Here is a 21,234-nt window from a genome sequence, read left to right on the forward strand (position 1 = left end):
TGTGTCTACGTGTCAGCCCTGTGATGACCTGGCGACTTGTCCAGGGTGTACCCCGCCTTTTGCCCGTAGTCAGCTGGGATAGGCTCCAGCTTGCCTGCGACCCTGTAGAAGGATAAAGCGGCTAGAGATAATGAGATGAGATGAGACTTGTGCATGTAGGATTGGATTTCTCTGGCACCCCTGCTGGGACCCTTTGCTCAATTACCGACAGTAGCTCGATTTGGACGTGCATGTAAACGTACTGAATGACTAGGAATCAACTTGAAAAAAAGTAATTATTCCATAAAAATCGTATCGCAGCCAAGGCCTACCCTGCTCCCACGTTTGCTTATAAGTCCTTTGTCATTTCTCCTTCTCGTATGCTTTATCGGCGGCCTTTTTCTCCTCTTCAGACCGAGGTCGCTTTGTCCCCGTCTCTGGCGGTTTCTGTACACCTTTCAGAAAATTCCACATCGCAATGTGGCTTTGGCAGATGTAGATGTAAACAACAACAAAAACACACGTGTTTAAATGGGCGATAATGTGGCCACATCTATTGAATTTGATAATGTGATGTGGCAGCGGGGGCGTGGCCAAGTGTCGGTCTGTGAATGGAGGGTGGAGTCAGGGAAGGTAAGTCGTGGAATCATTGCACCTGATGGGGATTAACCTGTGTTTGTGTATCTTCCCCAGTGACCGCGCCCTTTAAAAGGAGAGGAGAGCAGAGAAAGGGAGCTCTCTCTCCCCAACCAGAACACGTGTGTGCGCGCGCGGCTGGGAAGTGATAAAAGGCTGAAAAACTAGCAATAAATAGTTCATTGAGAACTCAGTTCTGGCCTGCCGTGCTTCTGTGCTCCACCCACCTGGTCCAATACTACACGTGATTACCGCGATATTCAACGAGATGCGTTATATGCATGTGCAGTAGTGAAAAAAACGACAGCCTGACTCGTACACGATATGATTCGGAATTCTTTGGTATTTTCCGTCCTGCTGATAAACACATCGATTAACACAGACACAGCACACGCTTAATATGTGGCGGCTTTAGTTGACGATGTGTCTGAATCTTCGCTTCATATATATTTTTTATTTTCAACTAGCCAGCCAGGCTGGCTAGTGACAGGAATTACCCACCAAATGACAAATTGTCGCCTCAGGTGACCAGACCACCGCGAATTTCAAGCCCTGTGAATGATATATACCTCCTCAAAACAGTGAACTGCATAGTCATTGCTTTAGATCTAACAGGCAAAAATATCTATATGTTGATTTAAACTAAAGCAAATACTAATATATTTTACAGTATGACTCACTGAAATAAATAAATAAGGAGGCGTTTACTGCTGATGCTATGAGTTTTTAGTTGTGTTTTAGGTGTAGTTGCGTTTGCAGATTCTCAGATGTGCACAGTCTGAATTCTGGGACTTATTTGTGGGGATCCTACAGTGTTTTTCTTTTAATAAAAACACAATTAAATTGAGTAATAAACAATAATCAAATTATTTTAATCAATGCACATTCTTTATGTGCCACCTTCCTTACAAAAATGATGACCAATTGGTAATCATAGCATCAGTCACATCACAGATATGGGGGGGCACGACAGAGAGTTGACTGTATTGTCTTATTTTAAATAAAGTAAGTAAAAGTGTTGAATAAAATGCTAAAAAAAACTCAAGGAAAGCTTTTTCTGAAACTTGTTGGCTTATTGCGCTCAAAGTTCAACCCTTTATTGTACGTGCATTTTTTGATATATAACGGACACCAGTCTTCCACAGATAATCTGAGCAAGTCATGACAAATCACAGTAGGAGACATTGGGAGCAAGTTACATGACTGCACTATGGAGTAATCTGGATAGTTAGGCAAACTAAGGAATCCTTTTTTTTTTTAAATTAATATGAGTATTCTTGTTATACACTACCGTTCAAAAGTTTGGGGTCACCCAGACAATTTTGTGTTTTCCATGAAAAGTCACACTTTTATTTACCACCATAAGTTGTAAAATGAATAGAAAATATAGTCGAGACATTTTTCTGGCCATTTTGAGCATTTAATCGACCCCACAAATGTGATGCTCCAGAAACTCAATCTGCTCAAAGGAAGGTCAGTTTTATAGCTTCTCTAAAGAGTTAAACTGTTTTCAGCTATGCTAACATGATTGTACAAGGGTTTTCTAATCATCCATTAGCCTTCTGAAGCCAAGTTTACATTAGACCGTATCTGTCTCGTTTTCTTTGCGGATGCACTGTCCGTTTACATTAAAACGCCTGGAAATGCCGGGAAACGGGAATCCGCCAGGGTCCACGTATTCAATCCAGATCGTGTCTGGTCCGGTGCTGTGTAAACATTGAGAATACACGGATACGCTGTGCTGAGCTCTAGCTGGCGTCGTCATTGGACAACGTCACTGTGACATCCACCTTCCTGATTCGCTGGCCTTGGTCATGTGACGCGACTGCTGAAAAACGACGCGGACTTCCGCCTTGTATCACCTTTCATTAAAGAGTATAAAAGTATGAAAATACTGCAAATACTGATGCAAATACTGCCCATTGTGTAGTTATGATTGTCTTTAGGCTTGCCATCCTTCCACTTGCAAGTGGTAAGTGACTTGCGCACAGCGGCTCAGTCCCGAATCACTGCTTGTGCGCTTAACTCGCGCGCTCTGTGAGCTGCGCAAGGCCGGAGTGCGCACCCTCCAGAGGGCACTCGCTGTTCAGGGTGGAGTGATTTGGAGCGCAGCCACTGAGGAGGAAGCGATGAGCCGCACTGACACATTTCAACTTACGTGCCGAATTAGTCATGTGATTAGCGTATCCGTGTATTGGCGTTGCTGAGTGCACGCTAATCGTGTATTGGCGTTGCTGTGTGCACGCTAATCGTTTTTAAAAAAGTTAATCTGATGATCCGCTGATACGGTCTAATGTAAACCCCACCTGAGGCAATGAGCAAACACATTGTACCATTAGAACACTGGAGTGACAGTTGCTGGAAATGGGCCTCTATACACCTATGGAGATATTGCACCAAAAACCAGACATTTGCAGCTAGAATAGTCATTTAACACATTAGCAATGTATAGAGTGTATTTCTGATTAGTTTAAAGTGATCTTCATTGAAAAGAACAGTGCTTTTCTTTCAAAAATAAGGAAATTTCAAAGTGACCCCAAACTTTTGAACGGTAGTGTATTTTGGGGGGGTTATGTTGTTTTAAAGAGAATAATGCATTTTTGTAAGACCAAGCGTTCTGAGCAAAAATGTTTGTTGTGAGATTGAGCATACGTGATGAATCTTACAATCCTGTTTCCAAAAAAGTTGGGATGCTGTGCAAAATATAAATAAAAACAGAATGCAAATCATGGAAATCCTATATTTCATTTAGCTTGCACATCTGGGAAGGCACCATTAATGCTGAATGATATATACAGGTTTTGGAGCAACATGTTGCCATCCAGATGACATCTTTTACAGGAAAGCCCTTGCTTATTTTGGCAAGACGATGCCAAAACTGCAGTCTGCATGTACTGCAACTACATGGCTCTGTAGTAAGAGTGCGCATGCTAAACTGGCCTGCCTGCAGTTCAGACCTGTCATCCACTGAAAGCATTTGGAACTGTTGAGCAGCTGTATATTGGGCAAGAATGGGACAACATTTCACTTTCAAAACTGAAGGAATTGGCCTCCTCAGTTCCCGAATATTTACAGAGTGTTGTTAAAAGTAGAGGTGATGCAACACAGTGGTAAACATGCCCCTGTCCCTACTTTTTTGACATGTGTTGCTGGCATCAAATTCAAAATGAGCATATATTTTTCAAACACCAATACAATTTCTTGCTTTCAACATTTAATATGTTGTCTTTGTACTATTTTCAATTAAATATAGGCTTTCCATGATTTGCAAATCATTGCATTCTGTTTTTATTTAAATTTTACAAAGCACCCCAAGGTTTTTTTTTGAAAATGGGGTTATAATATGTGCATCTCAGGTTATTAAACTGAAAACATGTAATGTTGCAACTTAGTTTCAGGGTTGTAACCATGAACAAAAGGCTGGCACATGAATTATGTCCAAAATAAAGGTTTCTTCTTCTTCTTCACTAGAGTTTTGTAAGGCCAGTGGTGATGAATGAAATGTTAATAACTGTGTTGCGTCTGATATAGGAAAGTGAAGATGAATGTGGCACTTGAAACAAGGAGTGTCTGAGGTGTTTTGTGTGTCTTTATGTGTGCTGTGATGTAGGAATGAGGACTTAAGTACTGTAGCTCTTAAACAGGAGTTGGAATGCATGTACGCATGTGTGTCACATGTCTCCAGTCCTGTTTTGGTCTGAGAAGTCATTGAACTAGTCTGGTATTTCCAGTGCAGACAAAAGCATTTGTCCTAGGGCTGCTCCTTGAGCTTAAGAGGGTCAAACTGGAATGTGGCTATATTAATGAACCTGTTTGTCTGTGTTGCAGCAGTGGCATTCCACAGCCCGCCGGTGAAGATTAAGAAGGAGCCTCAGAGCCCGGGCTCAGACCCCAGCCAGTCCTGCAGTCATAAGCAGAGCTTCAGCTATCCCAGTGGAGAGCAGTGCCTTTACGCCAGGTCAGCAGGCGTTCATATGTTTAGACTGCGCTAAAGGAAGTACACTCTCAAATAGGCTAATGCCAGACAGCTGGATTATTATATTGTATTGACATCTTTGAATGGTGTGTGATGCTGTGTGTCTTAACAGTGCCTATGAACAGAAGAGAGCAGCAGCAACATCAGCAGCAGGGCCCAAAAGCTCCTGCCCTGGGACTCCCATGTCCCCCATGCAGCATTACTCCCCAAAACCACTGGTGGGCACCCGACCTGAAACAGGGTACATGAACTCTCCCTCTGCCAGTCAGCCACACCCCAGCCATGGCCAGACTTACCCCATGAATCCTAGGTAATGCCCACCAGCATTTAGGTCAATTTCTTCAAGCCTGGTCAAATAACACCAAATAAACCTTATACCTCATACCTTAAAGAGCCTATATTTTTCTATAGTCATTAATGTTTTGTGTTAACACAAGCATTCCATGAAAAATATCACTGTCACACAATTTAAAAGAACTTCACCTAAACTAATGGGTATGTTATGTTTTTGGAAACAGACATAGGCAATTGAGCAGGGGATGGATAGTGGTGGATTTGAGTAAATAGCTGTACCATACCAAATGTGATGTCAAAGCACTACTACAGTATCTTGCAAAAGTATTCATCCCCCTTTGTGTTTGTTCTGTTTTGTTGCATTACAAGCTGGAATTAAAATGGATTTTTTTAGGGGGTGAGCACCTACGCAACATGCACTTTAAAGGTGCAAATTGTTGTTTTACTGTGGCACAAACAATAATTAAGATGAAAAAACAGAAATCTGGAGTGTGCATAGGTATTCACCCCCAAAGGCAATACTTTGTAGAGCCACCTTTTGCTGCAATTACAGCTGCAAGTCTCTTGGGGTATGTCTCTGTTAGCTTAGCACATCTAGCCACTGGGATTTTTGCCCATTCCTCAAGGCAAAACTGCTCCAACTCCTTCAAGTTAGATAGGCTGCATTGGTGTACAGCAATCTTCAAGTTATGCCACAGACTCTCGATTTGATTGAGGTCTGGGCTTTGATTAGGCCATTCCAAGACATTTAAATGTTTCCCTTTAAACCACTCCAGTGTAGCTTTAGCAGTATCTTTAGGGTCATTGTCCTGCTGGAATGTGAACCTTCGTCCCAGTCTCAAACCTCTGGCCGACTCAAACAGGTTTTCCTCCAGAATTGCCCTGTATTTAGTGCCATCCATCTTTCCTTCAGTTCTGACCAGCTTTCCTGTCCCTGCAGATGAAAAATATCCCCACAGCATGATGCTGCCACCACCATGTTTCACTGTAAGAATGGTGTTCTCAGGGTGTTGGGTTTGCGCCACACATGGCGTTTCCCCAAGATGGCCAAAAAGTTCAATTTTAGTCTCATTTGACCAGGGAATCTTCTTGCATGTGTTTGGGGAGTCTGCCACATGCTGTTGGGCAAACTCCAAATGTGTTTTCTTAAGCAATGGCTTTTTTCTGGCCACTCTTCCAGAAAGCCCTGTTCTGTGGGGTGTATGGCTTAAAGTGGTCCTATGGACAGGTACTCCCATCTCCGTTGGGGATCTTTGCAGCTCCTTCAGTGTTATCTTTGGTGTCTTTGTTGCATCTCTGATTAATGCCCTCCTTGCCAGGTCTGTGAGTTTTGGTGAGCAGCCTTCTCTTTTCAGGTTTGTAGTGGTGCCATATTCTGTCCATTTTGCTATAATGGATTTAATGGTGCTCCCTGGGATATTCAAAGTTTGGGATATTTTTTATCACCCAACCCTGATCTATACTTCTCCACAACTTTGTCTCTGACCTGCTTGAAGGCTCCTTGGTTTTCATGTTGCTTGCTTAGTAGTGTTACAGAGTCAGGGTCCTTCCAGAACAGGTTGATTTATACAGACATCATGTGACAGATCATGTGACACTTTGATTGCACACAGGTGGATCTTAATCAACTAATTATTTGACTTATGAAGTGAATTGGTTGGACCAGCTCTTATTTAGGGGTTTCATATGAAATGCACACTCCAGATTTCTGGTTTTTTTTTTATCTTAATTATTGCTTGTGTCACAATAAAACAACAATTTTCATCTTTAAAGTGGTAGGCATGTTGTGTAAATCAAATGGTGCTAACCCCTCCAAAAATCCATTTAAAATTCCAGCTTGTAATGCAACAAAACAGGACAAACCCCAAGGGGGATGAATACTTTTGCAAGACACTGTATTTACCTTTATAGAGATCTTGCAGTCACGTGACTGGAAAGTACACAACCGCCAACTTGTCGGTCAAAAACACAGCTGAATACTGCTGCACTCGTGTACAGAATGGATCATTTTCAATCGACGGACTACACGGCTCATTTTTCTAATGAACAGATAACTAGATATATGTCTAAAATAAACGATCTACAGATTTGTGACCCTTATGGCTTACCGGACGGAGTTTTCACGACCGGATTTTGAACTGCCAGCGGAATACCCGGACGTGTATAATTACCTCATTAACTTTCCCTCGCTGTTCAGTGGTGAAGCACTGCGTGCCTATAAATCTCTGGACAGTTATCTTTACAGAAATTCAGGATTTGTCAGCGACTCAGATGTGGCATCTTGTAAACAAGAATCCTCATTGGACGGGTAAGTCACTTAAGTATTGAGTACTGCACTGACCAGCCGATTATAGAATAGAATAAGGTAATTCCAGCTGTAATTCCAAATTGTCTGTCTTGTTTACATGGATCTGGCGTTGGAGAGGTAGAGGCTTGGCAGTGGAGGTTTGAGTGGCTGTTTTCTGAGCTTAGTCAACAGGCCGGCTCTGCCTGTAGCCTCGCTTTTGCTTCCGCTCCCGGCGCCGCCTCCTTCGCTTTGCTTCCGATAACAATCCACGGAGACCCCGCTGGTCTCGCTATCTCGTCCGGAATGTTTTTTTTTTTCTTGTCCGGAATGTTGTGCATGCGATGGAAATCGCTACAAACTGTCATTTTCTGCTGGAAACCAATGTCCAGTAAGTCCATACGGTTGTAGTGGATATTGAAGTCCGGTACAGACGAACAACACGCAAAAATACACACAAAAAACATAAAAAACATGCACAGGTAGGGAGAGCTTGTAGCTGCAGCCGTTGTAGTAGAATTGTATATAGTAGGTTTTTCCAGAAGAAAAGGTAGAAGTAGAAGGCGGAATATGGCGTTTGACCGACAAGATGGCGTCTGTCACAATCTGGATCGGCTGTGACGTCACATGCAAGTGCTCCATTGGCTAGTGGTAGCTCAGCAGCTAAGGTTTTGTGGTCAAATCCCAGAATATGTAAATCAATAAGGCAATAACCCATAATTAACAGCCAGTATAACTGTATTGGCCCTGTGATGACCTGGCAACTTGTCCAGGGTGTACCCCGCCTTTCGCCTGTAGTCAGCTGGGATAGGCTCCAGCTTTCCTGCAACCCTGTAGAACAGGATAAAGCGGCTAGAGATAATGAGATGAGATGAGATGAGATAACTGTATTGGACCTCTTATAACATATTTATAATGATAATCCATTTGCTCTGTCTATGGCTCAATATTTGCGTTGGTTTACTCTTTCTAGCTCCAGGTTCCCAGCAGGCTCAGGAGAGATGTGTGGCCCATTCGGACCTCCAGGTCAATCTCTGCAGCGTATGCCCTCTACTCCCACAGGGGGTGCAGGCACTGGGGGAAACAGTGGGTACCACCGACAGCACTCGGACCCCTGTATGCCCTACCTGCAGCAGAGCTTCAAGCAGGAATTCTTGGACCCATTGTATGAGCGAGCAGCTCACATGGGCACAGTGGCCCCTCAGAGGTTCCCTCCAGCTCATATGATGGTTAAACAGGAACCCACTGACTACACTTATGAGCCTGGTGAGCACAAGTGGTACAGCATGGGGGCATGGGTATAACTCACAAAATACATTACTGGAAGAAAACCACAGGGACCAAGAAGCCTTAACTAAGTATTACTCATGCATTAACCTTACCATGCTGAGATCCATTAAAAGGATTTTGTATCTCATCTCTTTCTCAAAGAGTAAAGATATTTGAGGCCACTACTCTAAGCAGTGAATTCAAAGCCATTTTCTCATCTTCTCTCTGTATCGTTTAATTTTGTTTAGATTTCTCTTTTCCAAATCCATGACATTTTGTAAAGGTTTCATCTGTATTTGTCCATTTATTCTCTTCTCTGTCTTTTCACCACCCCTCCTCTCCTCAACTTCGTCAAAGGCAGTAAGGCATAGGAATTTCATTGAGAAAATGGAGGGCACTGGAAAGACTAGAATCCCCATTGGAGTGCTTCAGGGTGTTGGGTTGCAGTAGCAGCTTCCTTTTTCTGCAGGCAGATGAACTCATAATGGAAAAACAAGCGTAGCGGTGGTAACGTGAGCTGCAATGGTGGTGGGAAGGGGGCATGAGTATGAGGCCAGGGGGCAGGGCAGAGTGAGGTAGACGCAGGAATTAGTAGACCATCCACATTCAGCTTTAGCATTTACTGTACCATGCAAGCCAGTGCAGTCTCCATACTGTGTTACTGACACTGCATGGACATATGACTCATTTTGGACAGATCACAATCAGTAGTGTTTTAGCTTCTTTGTTCTTCACCAGAACACATCCAGGTGCATTCACACAAAGTTACAGTCATAACTCTAACAACAACGAAGGACCATATGGAGTCATTGTAGCTCTCTTCAGTATTTCCATTGTCATGAAGTATTGATGACTTTGATGAGTCATGATTTGAAGTTCAGGTAATGTAATAAATTCTGTCAAACTGGGAAGCGTGAGGCAGCGGAAGAAAGATGTGTATTCATGGATACTATATGCTGTCTAGGATGACGCCAACAGCTTATCAGTAAAAACACCAGTCCTACACTTACCACCTGTTGTGGCTTCAGTGCTACACAGATGCCCAAGATGAGTGGAAATAACTCTCTAATTTCCAGAATTTAATGTGAACCCATCAAAAAGCTATCCTCCATATGATAAATAGTCTCATGTAGCATTCATTCAAATGAAGAAGACAATAGAGGAGCATATACAGGCGCAAAGCTGCTAGTTTCACCAGAGGCATAGCTCTTTAACCTCCCCTGTGACCTCTTATCTTGGCCTGTGCCACTGCATTCCCCAGGCATGAGTAACTATTATAGACACAAGTCTGCTCCACCTTACACCCTCCTCAGTACTTATTTACTCATACAAAAACAGAGCTTGTTTTGATTGTTTAGTGGTTTAATAGACTTAACTTAGGAGGAAATCAATTGCCATAATAACAACAACAATAATAATGTGTCATTGTGCTTCTGTTGCTCATGGCTCTAAAACACCATGGCTGACAGGTGATACGATAAATGCAGCTTTTGTCCTTGATGCATTCAGAGATAAATGTCATCACATCAGCAGATTCACAGACCTCATTCCAACAGAATGAGAGGTGCAGATTTATTTTGAGATGAGCAATATGAGGCTTAATGTTGTAATTCAAAGCCACATCCCCGTGTTGTGCCTTACAGACGTGCCTGGATGCACCTCCATGTACCACCACAACGAAGGCTACCCCAACACTCAGCACAACAATGAAGGTAATGTATGGCCATTATTTAAAGAATTTTAGTGCCTGGATTCACTGTAGGCATAGACAAAATTTCAGGTTTAGGAGATGTATATCACACTCATTAGTCATAGTTGGCTAAGATTGTCCAGTGCTGTGCGGTCATTGGCTAACCAAGTCAGCAGGTCGGTGTTTCCACTGGCACCAGCACTCAGCTCTTTGCTGCTTGATGAAGTCCAGGGTAAATATTACTACTGGACAAGGCCAGTATTTTTCCTCCAGCAAAGAAAAATAACACACTTCTCTGCTCACCCAGAACTATTTGTCACACCATTCTGAGTCATTTTAATCACAAGCAACTTCTTAATGAGGCATTAATTATAGATATTTAGTCACTTCCTTTAGTGAAAGTTCAGTACATTAAAAGCTAATGATAATGTAATTAAATTCCATCTTTTGACTTGCCTGAAAATGTCCAGTAGTTCTTGAATTGCTATGAAACTGCACAATTATGTCATTATCTTGCATCTATTTAGAAGGCAGACGGAAACTGTGTCTTCTCATGACTGCCATTAATATTTTACCATGTTCTGTTTAGCATGTCTTTAACCCTGAACTGATTAAAACATTACTCAAGCCAGTGAACTTACATTCCCCTTTGTCTTCTTTTTAGGCTACATGTTTGAAAGTGACGCTCGTGTCGTTCCAGAGAAATTTGAAGGTATCGAAAGCATGTGCGCTTCACATTAATTTTAAACTTCTCCATTTCTGCTAACATTCACACTATCACTGAGATTTGCATCACAGTAGAAGATAATACAGCCTAACACTGGGAAAGATAGCACAACCCTTTACAATGACAAGAATCATTCCACTTCTTTCTCCGTAACATCATCTACTGTTTAAAAGCATCCAATAGACCCCTTTCACATGACGTCACCGCGCCGCAAGATTTTGTTAGGCGCCATATTGGAAGACCAAGTACATGCACTCACAATATAAAACAAAGTACGAGTGAGAGTAAAGTGACACGATGGATGATAATTCGGGTTACGTGAGTACATTACCAGCTGCAGAAAGGGCACGGTATGTGGAGAAACTGGCTGTGATTGATGGGTTTGACCCATATGATAAGACTCGGGGCAAGGGAGAATGGAAACATAAGGAGGACCTGACACCAATTCTGCCATCTGTTTGCTACCCAGACATTGTAAACTATTTGTTGTTTACACCCAGTGCCTACACTCAGTGTTCGAACTATGCCGATATTTCCGGGGGGTCCCTTTTTTTCCCTTGGGGGGGGGGCACTTGCGCTTGTCTTGGAGCGCGGATCTCCAAACACATGAGAAGCCTTGCGCTTGTCTCGGAGCGCGGATCTCCAAACACATGAGAAGCCTATCTTACGCACATATCACGCAGACTCCACACCTCCACACACGCATCGCGTCTGAAGTCATAACTCATCAGGGGAAATCGTGTCCACATTGGCATGTTCAAAAAACAACCTCGCGTCAACAATGATACCACACGCAAGAAAAAAAAAAACAGTCAGGCTACTCAACAACCAACCTGGGCCCTGTACTACGAAGCGGGTTTTCTGGCTTACCAGGGTAACTTCGAGAGTAACTTGATCATGTGCAGCGTAACTTCCCGATTAACCCATACTACGAAAGTTGGCTATGTTCAAACCGAGGTATGCTGCCATGGCAACTTACGCTGCATCTCAAACCTGCTCGTCTCAGGTTATGTTCTTGGTTAACCTGAGGTTTCCGATTAACCACACCCTTTTTAAACACCACCTCTCCACCGACATTTCCTCTAGAGACAATGCCAGCGTACCTGGATGACCCGTGCGATATCGGAGCGCAGATTAGAGATGGGATTTATGGCTCTTTGATGGGATCCACATCTTTGTGATCCGTTCTTTGAAAAGAGCCGTTCAAAAGACTGGCTCATTTGGCTCTTTTTAAATATTTATTCAGTTTTAAGAAGACAGCGTCTAAATAAGCCAGATCCCTCTGCTTAGACAGTGACATCAATATTTCTGGACATACCTTTTATATAAAGCAACCTAGACTTACATTATTGTAACCCCTAAATGCTCATAAATAACCATTAAAAAACAATGAGGGCTTCAATGAATGTCCATGCAGAACGGCTTTTCTGTAAAAAAAAAAAAAAAAGAACCCACTCAAGAACATAGTTATCAAGAACGCAAGAATATTTTATAAAAAACACTTGTTTTACAAAAATATTTAAGTCTGAGATACAAAATAGATACAACTACAATAAATATAACACAAGAACTAGTTATCACACAAGAACATTTTAATAGAAAAAAACAAACTTTCTATATTAAAAATATTGAAATTGTAACAAAAATAGATACAACTAAACAGTCAGATAAATAGATAAAGTTATAACAAGAACACAAGATTATTTTAATAGGAAAAAACAAACTATTAATGCAAAAAATATTATTATTAGAAAAATAGATACAACTAGACAAACAGATAAATAAATAAAATACACAAAAATAGAACAAACAAAATGACGATAGAATAAATTAAATGAACGTCCGTGCAAAGTAGTTTTCCCACAATATTATCATTAATTTCACACAACAACATTATAAACTATATACAAAACAATTTGAACTATTAGGCAAACAGATAAAACTTGAATAAATAAAAGGCAAATGAATGCTTGCTTGCACGCGCACACACACCATTATGAATGATGTTTTTATATTTCATTTTCACCTGTTGCCAGGTGCGTTTGGCACTGCTGTTGCCTTTGAAATGTTCACAGGACATACACCAACTTAGTCAAAGGGACTGAACAGTCAGCCATCCTAATTCATGTGACTCTGTGCACATATCAGCTTAAGTAGGCTACTCCATGAATTTACCATACCAAATTTTATTCAGGATTTTTCGGACATTAAACAAGCTATATAGAGATCTTGCAGTCACGTGACCGGAAAGTACACAACCCCCATCTTGTCGGTCAAAAACACCGCTGAATACTGCTGCACTCGTGTACAGAATGGATCAATTTCAACCGACGGACTACACGGCTCATTTTTCTAATGAACAGATAACTAGATATATGTCTAAAATAAACGATCTACAGATTTGTGACCCTTATGACTTACCGGACGGAGTTTTCACGACCGGATTTTGAACTGCCAGCGGAATACCCGGACGTGTATGATTACCTCATTAACTTTCCCTCGCTGTTCAGTGGTGAAGCACTGCGTGCTTATAAATCTCTGGACAGTTATCTTTACAGAAATTCAGGATTTGTCAGCGACTCAGATGTGGCATCTTGTAAACAAGAAAATAATCCTCACTGGATGGGTAAGTCACTTAAGTATTGAGTATAGCACTGACCAGCCGATTATAGAATAGAATAAGGTAATTCCAAATCGTCTGTGTTGTTTACATGGATCTGGCGTTGGAGAGGTAGAGGCTTGGCAGTGGAGGTTTGAGTAGCTGTTTTCTGAGCTTAGTCAACAGGCCGGCTCTGCCTGTAGCCTCGCTTTTGCTTCCGCTCCCGGCGCCGCCTCCTTCGCTTTGCTTCCGATAACAATCCACGGAGACCCCGCTGTCTTGTCCGGAATGTTTTTTTTTTTTTTCTCGTCCGGAATGTTGTGCATGCGATGGAAATCGCTACAAACCATCATTTTCTGCTGGAAACCAGTGTCCAGTAAGTCCATACGGTTGTAGTGGATATTGAAGTCCGGTACAGACGAACAACACGCAAAAATACACACAAAAAACATAAAAAACGTGCACAGGTAGGGAGAGCTTGTAGCCGCAGCCGTTGTAGTAGAATTGTATATAGTAGGGTTTTCCAGAAGAAAAGGTAGAAGTAAAAGCAGAAGTAGAAGGCGGAATATGGCGTTTGACCTACAAGATGGCGTCTGTCACAATCTGGATCGGCTGTGACGTCACATGCAAGTGCTCCATATGACTGGGGCCACATCGAAGGACCATTTTCTGTGACTTGTGATTGATCATGAAGCTTTCTCTCATCCTATACTTCTGTTCTGGAACATGTAGAAGGGAGAATGTACTTACGCATTTACCTGATCGGCAATTCGTTGCCAACATGCTTGCCGCTCCTTATTGGCAGCTGCTGTGTTAGATTTTGCTCTTAATGTTGTTTTGAACTCCTCGTAGCTTTGCATTATGACAGCGCATTCTTCCTCCGTGAGGTACGGCGACCGTGCCATTGTGAACAGTGGTGATTTGCGCTGATAACCTCCCCTTTAACATGAACGCGCATTAACCCTGATTAGGTTAAACCAGGTTCAACAAATCAACTTCATAACTGGCGTCGTAGTACCGTTTAACCCCAAACAAGATAACCAGGTTTTGTCAACCCCGGTTTAGCAGGGGAACCCTGGGTTACTTCTGGGTAGGTTAACCTCCGTTCGTAGTACAGGGCCCTGGCAGCAGCGAGCAAGCCCCAAACCATCCTAAATTATTATTATTATTATTAAATTGTAGAAGTCTGGGAGGCTTGCTCCTCATACAGTTATCAACTTGGAGCCAATTTAGCATGTTTTAAATCTGAATTTCTTGCGTTTGCTTACCTCAAAGTGTCCACAGATCATGCACAGACTTATCCATTATATCCACAGTTTTTTGCCAAGTCTCACACAGGTTTCTTTCAAGTCTACTGTTGGGCCAATAAATCATAAATAAAACAGCTCAGATTTGTTTGTTTAAGTCGTTTGCCACTCCACTTTATTCTCGTGGGTTCACATACCGCTGCCATTATTTCCCCCTAATCACGAGTTTGTTGGTCTTCCAAAATGGCACAGGGTCTGTTTACTTCCGGTTTCGGGTGACGTCAGTGAAAGGGGTCTATACTGTCCTGCCCAATAAGCAGTCTGTGCTATCTTGAGCTGGGTCACACACTACAGTTTCTCGAGCATGATGATGTCCTAGGCTCTTGTGATGTGGTGAAGGAAACAGAGCTGCTTGTTCCCATGGTCTGGGTGATTGATGGGTCTTAAATAGCTGTAGATCATTTTACTGGCTGAACTGGTAGATGCACCATCAAGTTATCATTTAGCCTGTAAGTTCTCACGATCTGATTTCCTTAAGCACAGGATTATTAATACCAGGCTGAAGTGACTATACCATGGGAACTAAAGTTGTCAGTATTGTCATTCCTGAATGACGTCTGGAGCTTTCCTGCACATTCAGAATGCTTTAAATGGAAAAATGGACCCTTATTAACACAATTGGCTACATTGTGCTTAGCATACTTTGGTTATTTGGTCTGAGAGAAGTCTCGATGCAAAAACATCGCTTTACATTCAATACCTGATTTATAATTTTTTTTAAACATTGATTAATACAAGTGTTATTTTGTTAATGAAAATGAAGATGCTGAAGACGTTATTTATGGAGTTGCCGTAGATCATTTGTTCATGTTAACTATGTACTGTATTAAACATCAGTAGTTTAGGGGTACTTAATGTAAAGTGTTCTTTTTAAATATGAAGATAAAATATAAACATTGAATAAGCTTGAAAACTTGAAGTAGTATTAAAAATGATAGAAAATAAGTTTTCGTTTGGAATAGAGCATGATAAATATTCTCTACTAGAATTTTCTAGTACATTGGGGGGAGAAAAAAAACCCTTCTGGCCCATAAAGACATGGTGATGGATGTCAGAATCACACCAGGGAGTCTGCTGATGATTATTGATAAAACTGAAAATTAAATAAAATGATATATTCCCATTGTCCACTAGTTTAATGTGTTATATCTCTCTATGCTTAGGTGAGGTGAAACAGGAGGGCAGTAGTGTATTCCGTGATGGCGCCCCCTATCAGCGACGTGGCTCTCTGCAGCTCTGGCAGTTTCTGGTAGCTCTCTTGGATGATCCTGGCAATGCACACTTTATTGCTTGGACTGGTCGTGGCATGGAGTTCAAACTCATTGAGCCAGAAGAGGTGAGGGCTTGCTGGGTCACCTGTGCCTTTGATTTGATGTAAATCGTCTGACTTATGAGGCAGCAAAGTAGTGCAGTGGGTAGCGTTGTTGCCTCACAGCTCCAAGGTATCTGCATAGTTTTCTCAAATACATCCCAGTAGGTGGATCGACTACTCTAATTTGCCCCATGTGTGAACAAGTGTGCGAGTGTGTGCATGGCTTCCCATCCAGGGAATATGCCCTCCTCACGCTCAATGTTTGTGGGATTGGCTCTGGATCCACCGCAACCCTGGTCAGAATAAAGCAATTACTGGAGATGAATGAATGAATGATATGATGTAATGAGGATACTGTTATTTTGCAATGTCTAAAAGTGGCAGGCCAAGACTCCTGGACTTGAGGCAGTAAAATACGAGGAGTCACAAATATCTTCAGGATTACACACACAGTTGCCTTGGTTTTAAAAAGCCTTTTAAATAAAAAAAAATGTTTGTGTTTGCAAATATATTTTTGTGTTTCCAAGTAAAATGGTTTTGAAATATTACTAGATTTTTTAAAAAAATTGCCTTATCACTGAAAAGCGTCGTGGACATTTTATAGATGTGTTTGCAAGTAAATTTATTTCAGCTGTTCATCTGAAGATGAAGAGATTTTTCCTGTGATCAGCACGCTGTCCCCCAGGGCCAACCCACCCACACAAAGCCTGCCTCCATTAGCAGCCATGCATTATTTACTTCTCTTAACGACAGAGGGAAACAAAATGGAGTGTGGCTCCATTACCAAATATTACAGACCTCCACTTTGGCCGAGTCAAAGCAAGCTCTTGTGGTTGAGGCATGAATGTTAACCTCCCATTGTCTGTGACCAGTAGACAGCTAAATAGCATGAGTCAGCAGACGGTCATGCAGAGATACCTCCATCATGCCAGCTCTACTGTACTGCATTAATCATTCATTAGTGCTGAGATATTACTATGCCAATTAGACGTGGGAGCGCTCAGAGAGATCAGACAAAACCAGCACCTCTGGGAGAGCCTCATAAGTCTGGAATAGCGTTTGTTGATGGATAACAGTTAAGACTTTAGAGTATGTTTTACTAATTTATGAAGAGATAATTGACAGATGCTCAAGTCTGCTTCAGTATTGCATTGGCTTATCTGACTGTACAGAGAAGGTGAGGGTTCTCCAAACAGTGTCATATTTCTGGTAAATTAAAGAGTCAGTTTGACGACCGAAGAAAGAACCATATCGGAATCTCCAAACTTCCTTAGATGGACATTTAAAAATAAAGTTTAAAATTAGACAGTCAGTAATGCCCTCTAGTGACGGGATATCATCACATCACATATCGCTGAAGGGGGTTATTAAGGATGGTATACTTTTAATAGTGTCATTTTTTTTAAACATTATAGGAATGTATGCAAAGGACAAAATGTCATTGTCATTCTAGTCCATGTAAGCAGAAAACACTGTCCTACAATTGCAGAGTCATAGAAAATCCAGTAGTGAATGGTTAACATTGGGATGAGGTGTGGGTAGTGGTAACTTTTCTTGGAAATTTGGTTAATATTAGAACCAATCATAGCTCATCCAGTTTTTGCTGCTGCTCGGTTGTACTTCCTACAGAATAAGACTCCTCTGAAAAGCTGACAGCTAGTAATTAGCAGTAAGAAACAATACTCGGGAGAAGCCTGTCTACTCACTATTGATATGCAATACCATTTTCAGTCATGCTTTGCAAAAAAAAAATAGAGAAGGTATAAAAGTTTGACTTAAAAGATCAAAAGTCCCTCCCGTGCCTGGATCTGGTCTTCCCAGGCAGTCTCCTGTCCCAGTACTCACCAGCTCTTGAGGTACACGGGTGCAGTGCAGAGCTCCATTTCTATAGCCCTCGGCCTCTCGCCTATTATATAGCTAGGGTTACAGTGGGGGGCCAGTCCTCTGGTCCCTGCAAGAGTTTGACTCCCTGCTCGCATCTGTATTACAACATACAGATGGCAGTAGGTACCATGATGGTCTTTGGTATGATCCGAACATGAGTAGAACTCGCGATCTCCCGGTTGAGAGGCAGACATGCTAATTACTAGGCCAGCTCGTGGTGACCTAAAAGGTAGATGTGTGAATAAGTTCCCACAACAGCAGATCATCTAAAACCAATCATTCTTGCTTCTCATTATTTTAGGTCGCCAGGCTCTGGGGGATGCAGAAGAACCGTCCAGCCATGAATTACGACAAACTGAGTCGCTCCCTGCGCTACTATTATGAGAAAGGAATTATGCAAAAGGTATCAGTAGGACTCAAAGCAACATATTTTCCTACATAACATCAGATGTTTGTTTGGTTTTTTAAGTATGAAGTAAGCAATCACAATATTGTTCTTGTGTTCAGGTGGCGGGTGAGCGCTATGTTTACAAATTCGTGTGTGAGCCGGAGGCGCTGATCTCCCTGGCATTCCCTGACAATCAGCGGCCCAGTGTGAAGGCCGAGTTTGAGCGCTATGTCAACGAGGAAGACACAGTGCCACTGTCTCACTTGGACGAAGGAGTGTCTTACCCCTCCGAACCCGCTGCCACCAACTTGGGCCCTCAGCCCTACTCCAAAGGCTACATGTACTAATGCCACCTACAGCCCCAATATTTCCCCCATGCACCTATTGCACACATCAACCCCACCCACTTGTATATATAAGGCTATGGTGTTTTTTCTTGGTTTGTTTAAATTAATATCATTAGGGAGGTCCTCCGAGCTCTGCGGCCTATTCAGTACAAACGTGCCTGTGGTTCAGCAAAGTGCTTAATAAAAAGACCAAGTTATTATTCTTACCATACCCTCAGACCAGACTGTTTTCCCACTTTGGCACTGAACATTAGCTTCATGATATGCGCGTTCAGGATACAAAGGTGAGATTATGTATGATTTAGTTATGCAATCTGGTGGAAAAAAAAAAAGTGATCAATTAGTCACAAAGGGCTCTTTTATGAACAAACATAATATGTAAACAAGCCATATTGCAAATCCTCTAATATATCAGCTCACAAAAAACGTGAGCAGCATAAACTCTTCACTAAATGTCACTTTCATGAAAATATTTCCCAGTGTTCTTGAAGTCTTGTTTGATATAGACAACTAAACCTAGAATTGCCTTCCAGGATGTTAATGTTCCTGTCCCATGACTACTCATTCAGCAAAAAACCCAGGTGACCTTTGACTTGTGACCTGAATGATATACTGGACCCGGACTCCTGGAGGGCATTTCTTCTAAGCAGCAACATTATAATCCAAATAACCTGAATAAAACTATGAATAAATACTACAATTATGTTTATCAACCATACTCCAGTGTTTTCTTTTTAAATACATGTTTTTTTATATTTAAAAAGATCATATATTCATGATATGATCAACTGATCTGTTTCTTTTATTGAAATAAACTTGGCTTTACAGGGATTTCTTCAAGTTAAGTGATGATTATTTTAAATTGAGTGGCTATTAGGCGTGTTCTTGATATGTCTGTTTTCACTGCTTGGATTTCTGGTTAAAAGGAAACAAACAATACAGCCCATTTCCCGCTCTAGGACCAAAAAAAAAAAAAGGAGAAATTACACTGATCTGGCCTTTTTGATGGATATTTATCTCACAGCACAAAGGATCCAAAAAGATTAAAAAAAAAAAATAATGAGGATTAATATAAAAGGCTTGTACACATTTCTCGTCACTGCCTGCTACAAAACAGTTACAACAGAAACTTTGCTTGGACCAGAATCCTGTACTGAGTCACGGTCCATAATGGTTAATAAATAAACTTAGATCCAAAACAAGGATGGTGCGAGAAAAATAAAAGAAACTAACTGAATCGATCACTTTCATCACTGATGGTCTGCTAAAATTTTAAGTTTCGTTCCAATGCATATTGAGCTGCAGAGCCAAATGTGCTCTCTGTACATCATTTTACAGTAGTAGCAAGTCATGCCAGGAAATCAGAAACAAAAGGTGTTACAGGAAAAAAAAAAAAAAAAAGTCATACAACAAAATGTCCATTTATACATTTGAAAACTATTTTGTCTTTAAACTGACAAAAAGGTCCCCTTTGTTATAAAGCCATTTAAGAAGGAGCATTCCAAATGCCAATAATACAGGTACTTACAAATCAACTTATAAAAAAGGTTTCAAGATCTGTCCACAATGTTTTCAATGTGTTACCAGCAGCACAACTACATTGCAAGTGTGTTCTAGCGCCTGCGGAAAGCTCTGGAAATTCTCCAGGCATTGGGCTCCTCGTATCGGTTGTAGAGAGGCTCGAGACGCTGCTGTTTCTTCTGTTTGCTGAGGCGAGTCGGGTCGGATACTTTGAAGAAGGCTGGCGCGAACTCCACCAGCCAGCGTGGGTCGATTGTCGTCACCTCTCGCATATACTCTTTGGTGGTCAACACCAGTTCATGGTATACCACCCTGAAAGAAGATGAAAAAGCATGTTACACAGAGGACAAAGAGAACAACAACAACAACAACAAAGAACACAAAGTTACAGGCTGACGAGTTGTCGATGACTCGGACATACCACTCAGGTTGTCGGTTGAAGAGGGCGCTTGAGGGGTGAATGTAAACCACCTGCTGGTCTATGAGTGTCCTGTAACCTTCCTGAGGGTCTTTTTTAGCAGCGTTCCGGAAGAAACCGCTGCAAATTGCCTTCTGCACACGTACTGTTGCCTTACCACATGACACCACGTCCAACTTGTGTCTAAAAAAGAAAGAAAGAGACAGATAAAAGTACCTACTCAAAACATTCAATTTAATGCACTCAAAATTTCCATGGAGTAAACTACATCTTGGGCCAGCTGTAAAATAAGCTTTATAAAATTCCTTACCGGTCCATGATGCCCAACATCTGTTTGCGGATATCCTGTGCACGGCGTAATGAGCGAGCCTGGATGAAGTTCTCGTAGCACCAGGGATTGGAGAACTTGTTGTTCTTCCAAGAGTTGTAGACAGCCAGTAAAGTGAGGTGGTCTCCTTCAGGCTGGTGGAACTTGGCCTTCTTCTGGTCAGCTAGAGCCTGTTTGTCCTGAAATTCAGCATACAGATGAACATTCATTTGTATTGATTTAGAAACATAATACTGTTGTTCTTCCTCAGTGTGTTTCTGTATCTGATTATAATG

At 41.7% G+C, this 21,234-nt stretch overlaps 2 protein-coding genes across 8 annotated transcripts in view; one reads left to right on the forward strand and one right to left on the reverse strand.

The window, feature by feature from the left end:
• The window catches only part of etv4 (ETS variant transcription factor 4), a 35,729-nt gene extending 16,324 nt beyond the window's left edge, over nt 1-19,405 (forward strand). For 4 of the 6 annotated variants that reach the window (XM_060939881.1, XM_060939882.1, XM_060939884.1 and 1 more), the window contains 8 exons: nt 4,444-4,573; nt 4,704-4,901; nt 8,143-8,435; nt 10,082-10,150; nt 10,793-10,840; nt 15,925-16,097; nt 18,259-18,360; nt 18,465-19,405. In XM_060939881.1, the coding sequence (XP_060795864.1) occupies nt 4,444-4,573; nt 4,704-4,901; nt 8,143-8,435; nt 10,082-10,150; nt 10,793-10,840; nt 15,925-16,097; nt 18,259-18,360; nt 18,465-18,692 (1,241 nt within the window). In that variant the 3' untranslated portion in view covers nt 18,693-19,405. The remainder of the gene's footprint in view (nt 1-4,443; nt 4,574-4,703; nt 4,902-8,142; nt 8,436-10,081; nt 10,151-10,792; nt 10,841-15,924; nt 16,098-18,258; nt 18,361-18,464) is intronic. The other 2 variants (XM_060939885.1, XM_060939883.1) reach the window with 2 other exon arrangements.
• A 68-nt stretch (nt 19,406-19,473) lies between these two features.
• The window catches only part of dhx8 (DEAH (Asp-Glu-Ala-His) box polypeptide 8), a 34,972-nt gene continuing 33,211 nt past the window's right edge, over nt 19,474-21,234 (reverse strand). For both annotated transcript variants that reach the window (XM_060939879.1, XM_060939880.1), the window contains 3 exons: nt 20,942-21,138; nt 20,635-20,814; nt 19,474-20,525 (listed from right to left, as the gene is read on the reverse strand). In XM_060939879.1, the coding sequence (XP_060795862.1) occupies nt 20,306-20,525; nt 20,635-20,814; nt 20,942-21,138 (597 nt within the window). In that variant the 3' untranslated portion in view covers nt 19,474-20,305. The remainder of the gene's footprint in view (nt 20,526-20,634; nt 20,815-20,941; nt 21,139-21,234) is intronic.

The sequence above is a fragment of the Neoarius graeffei genome, chromosome 14, assembly GCF_027579695.1.
Source record: "Neoarius graeffei isolate fNeoGra1 chromosome 14, fNeoGra1.pri, whole genome shotgun sequence".
Classification (NCBI taxonomy): domain Eukaryota; kingdom Metazoa; phylum Chordata; class Actinopteri; order Siluriformes; family Ariidae; genus Neoarius; species Neoarius graeffei.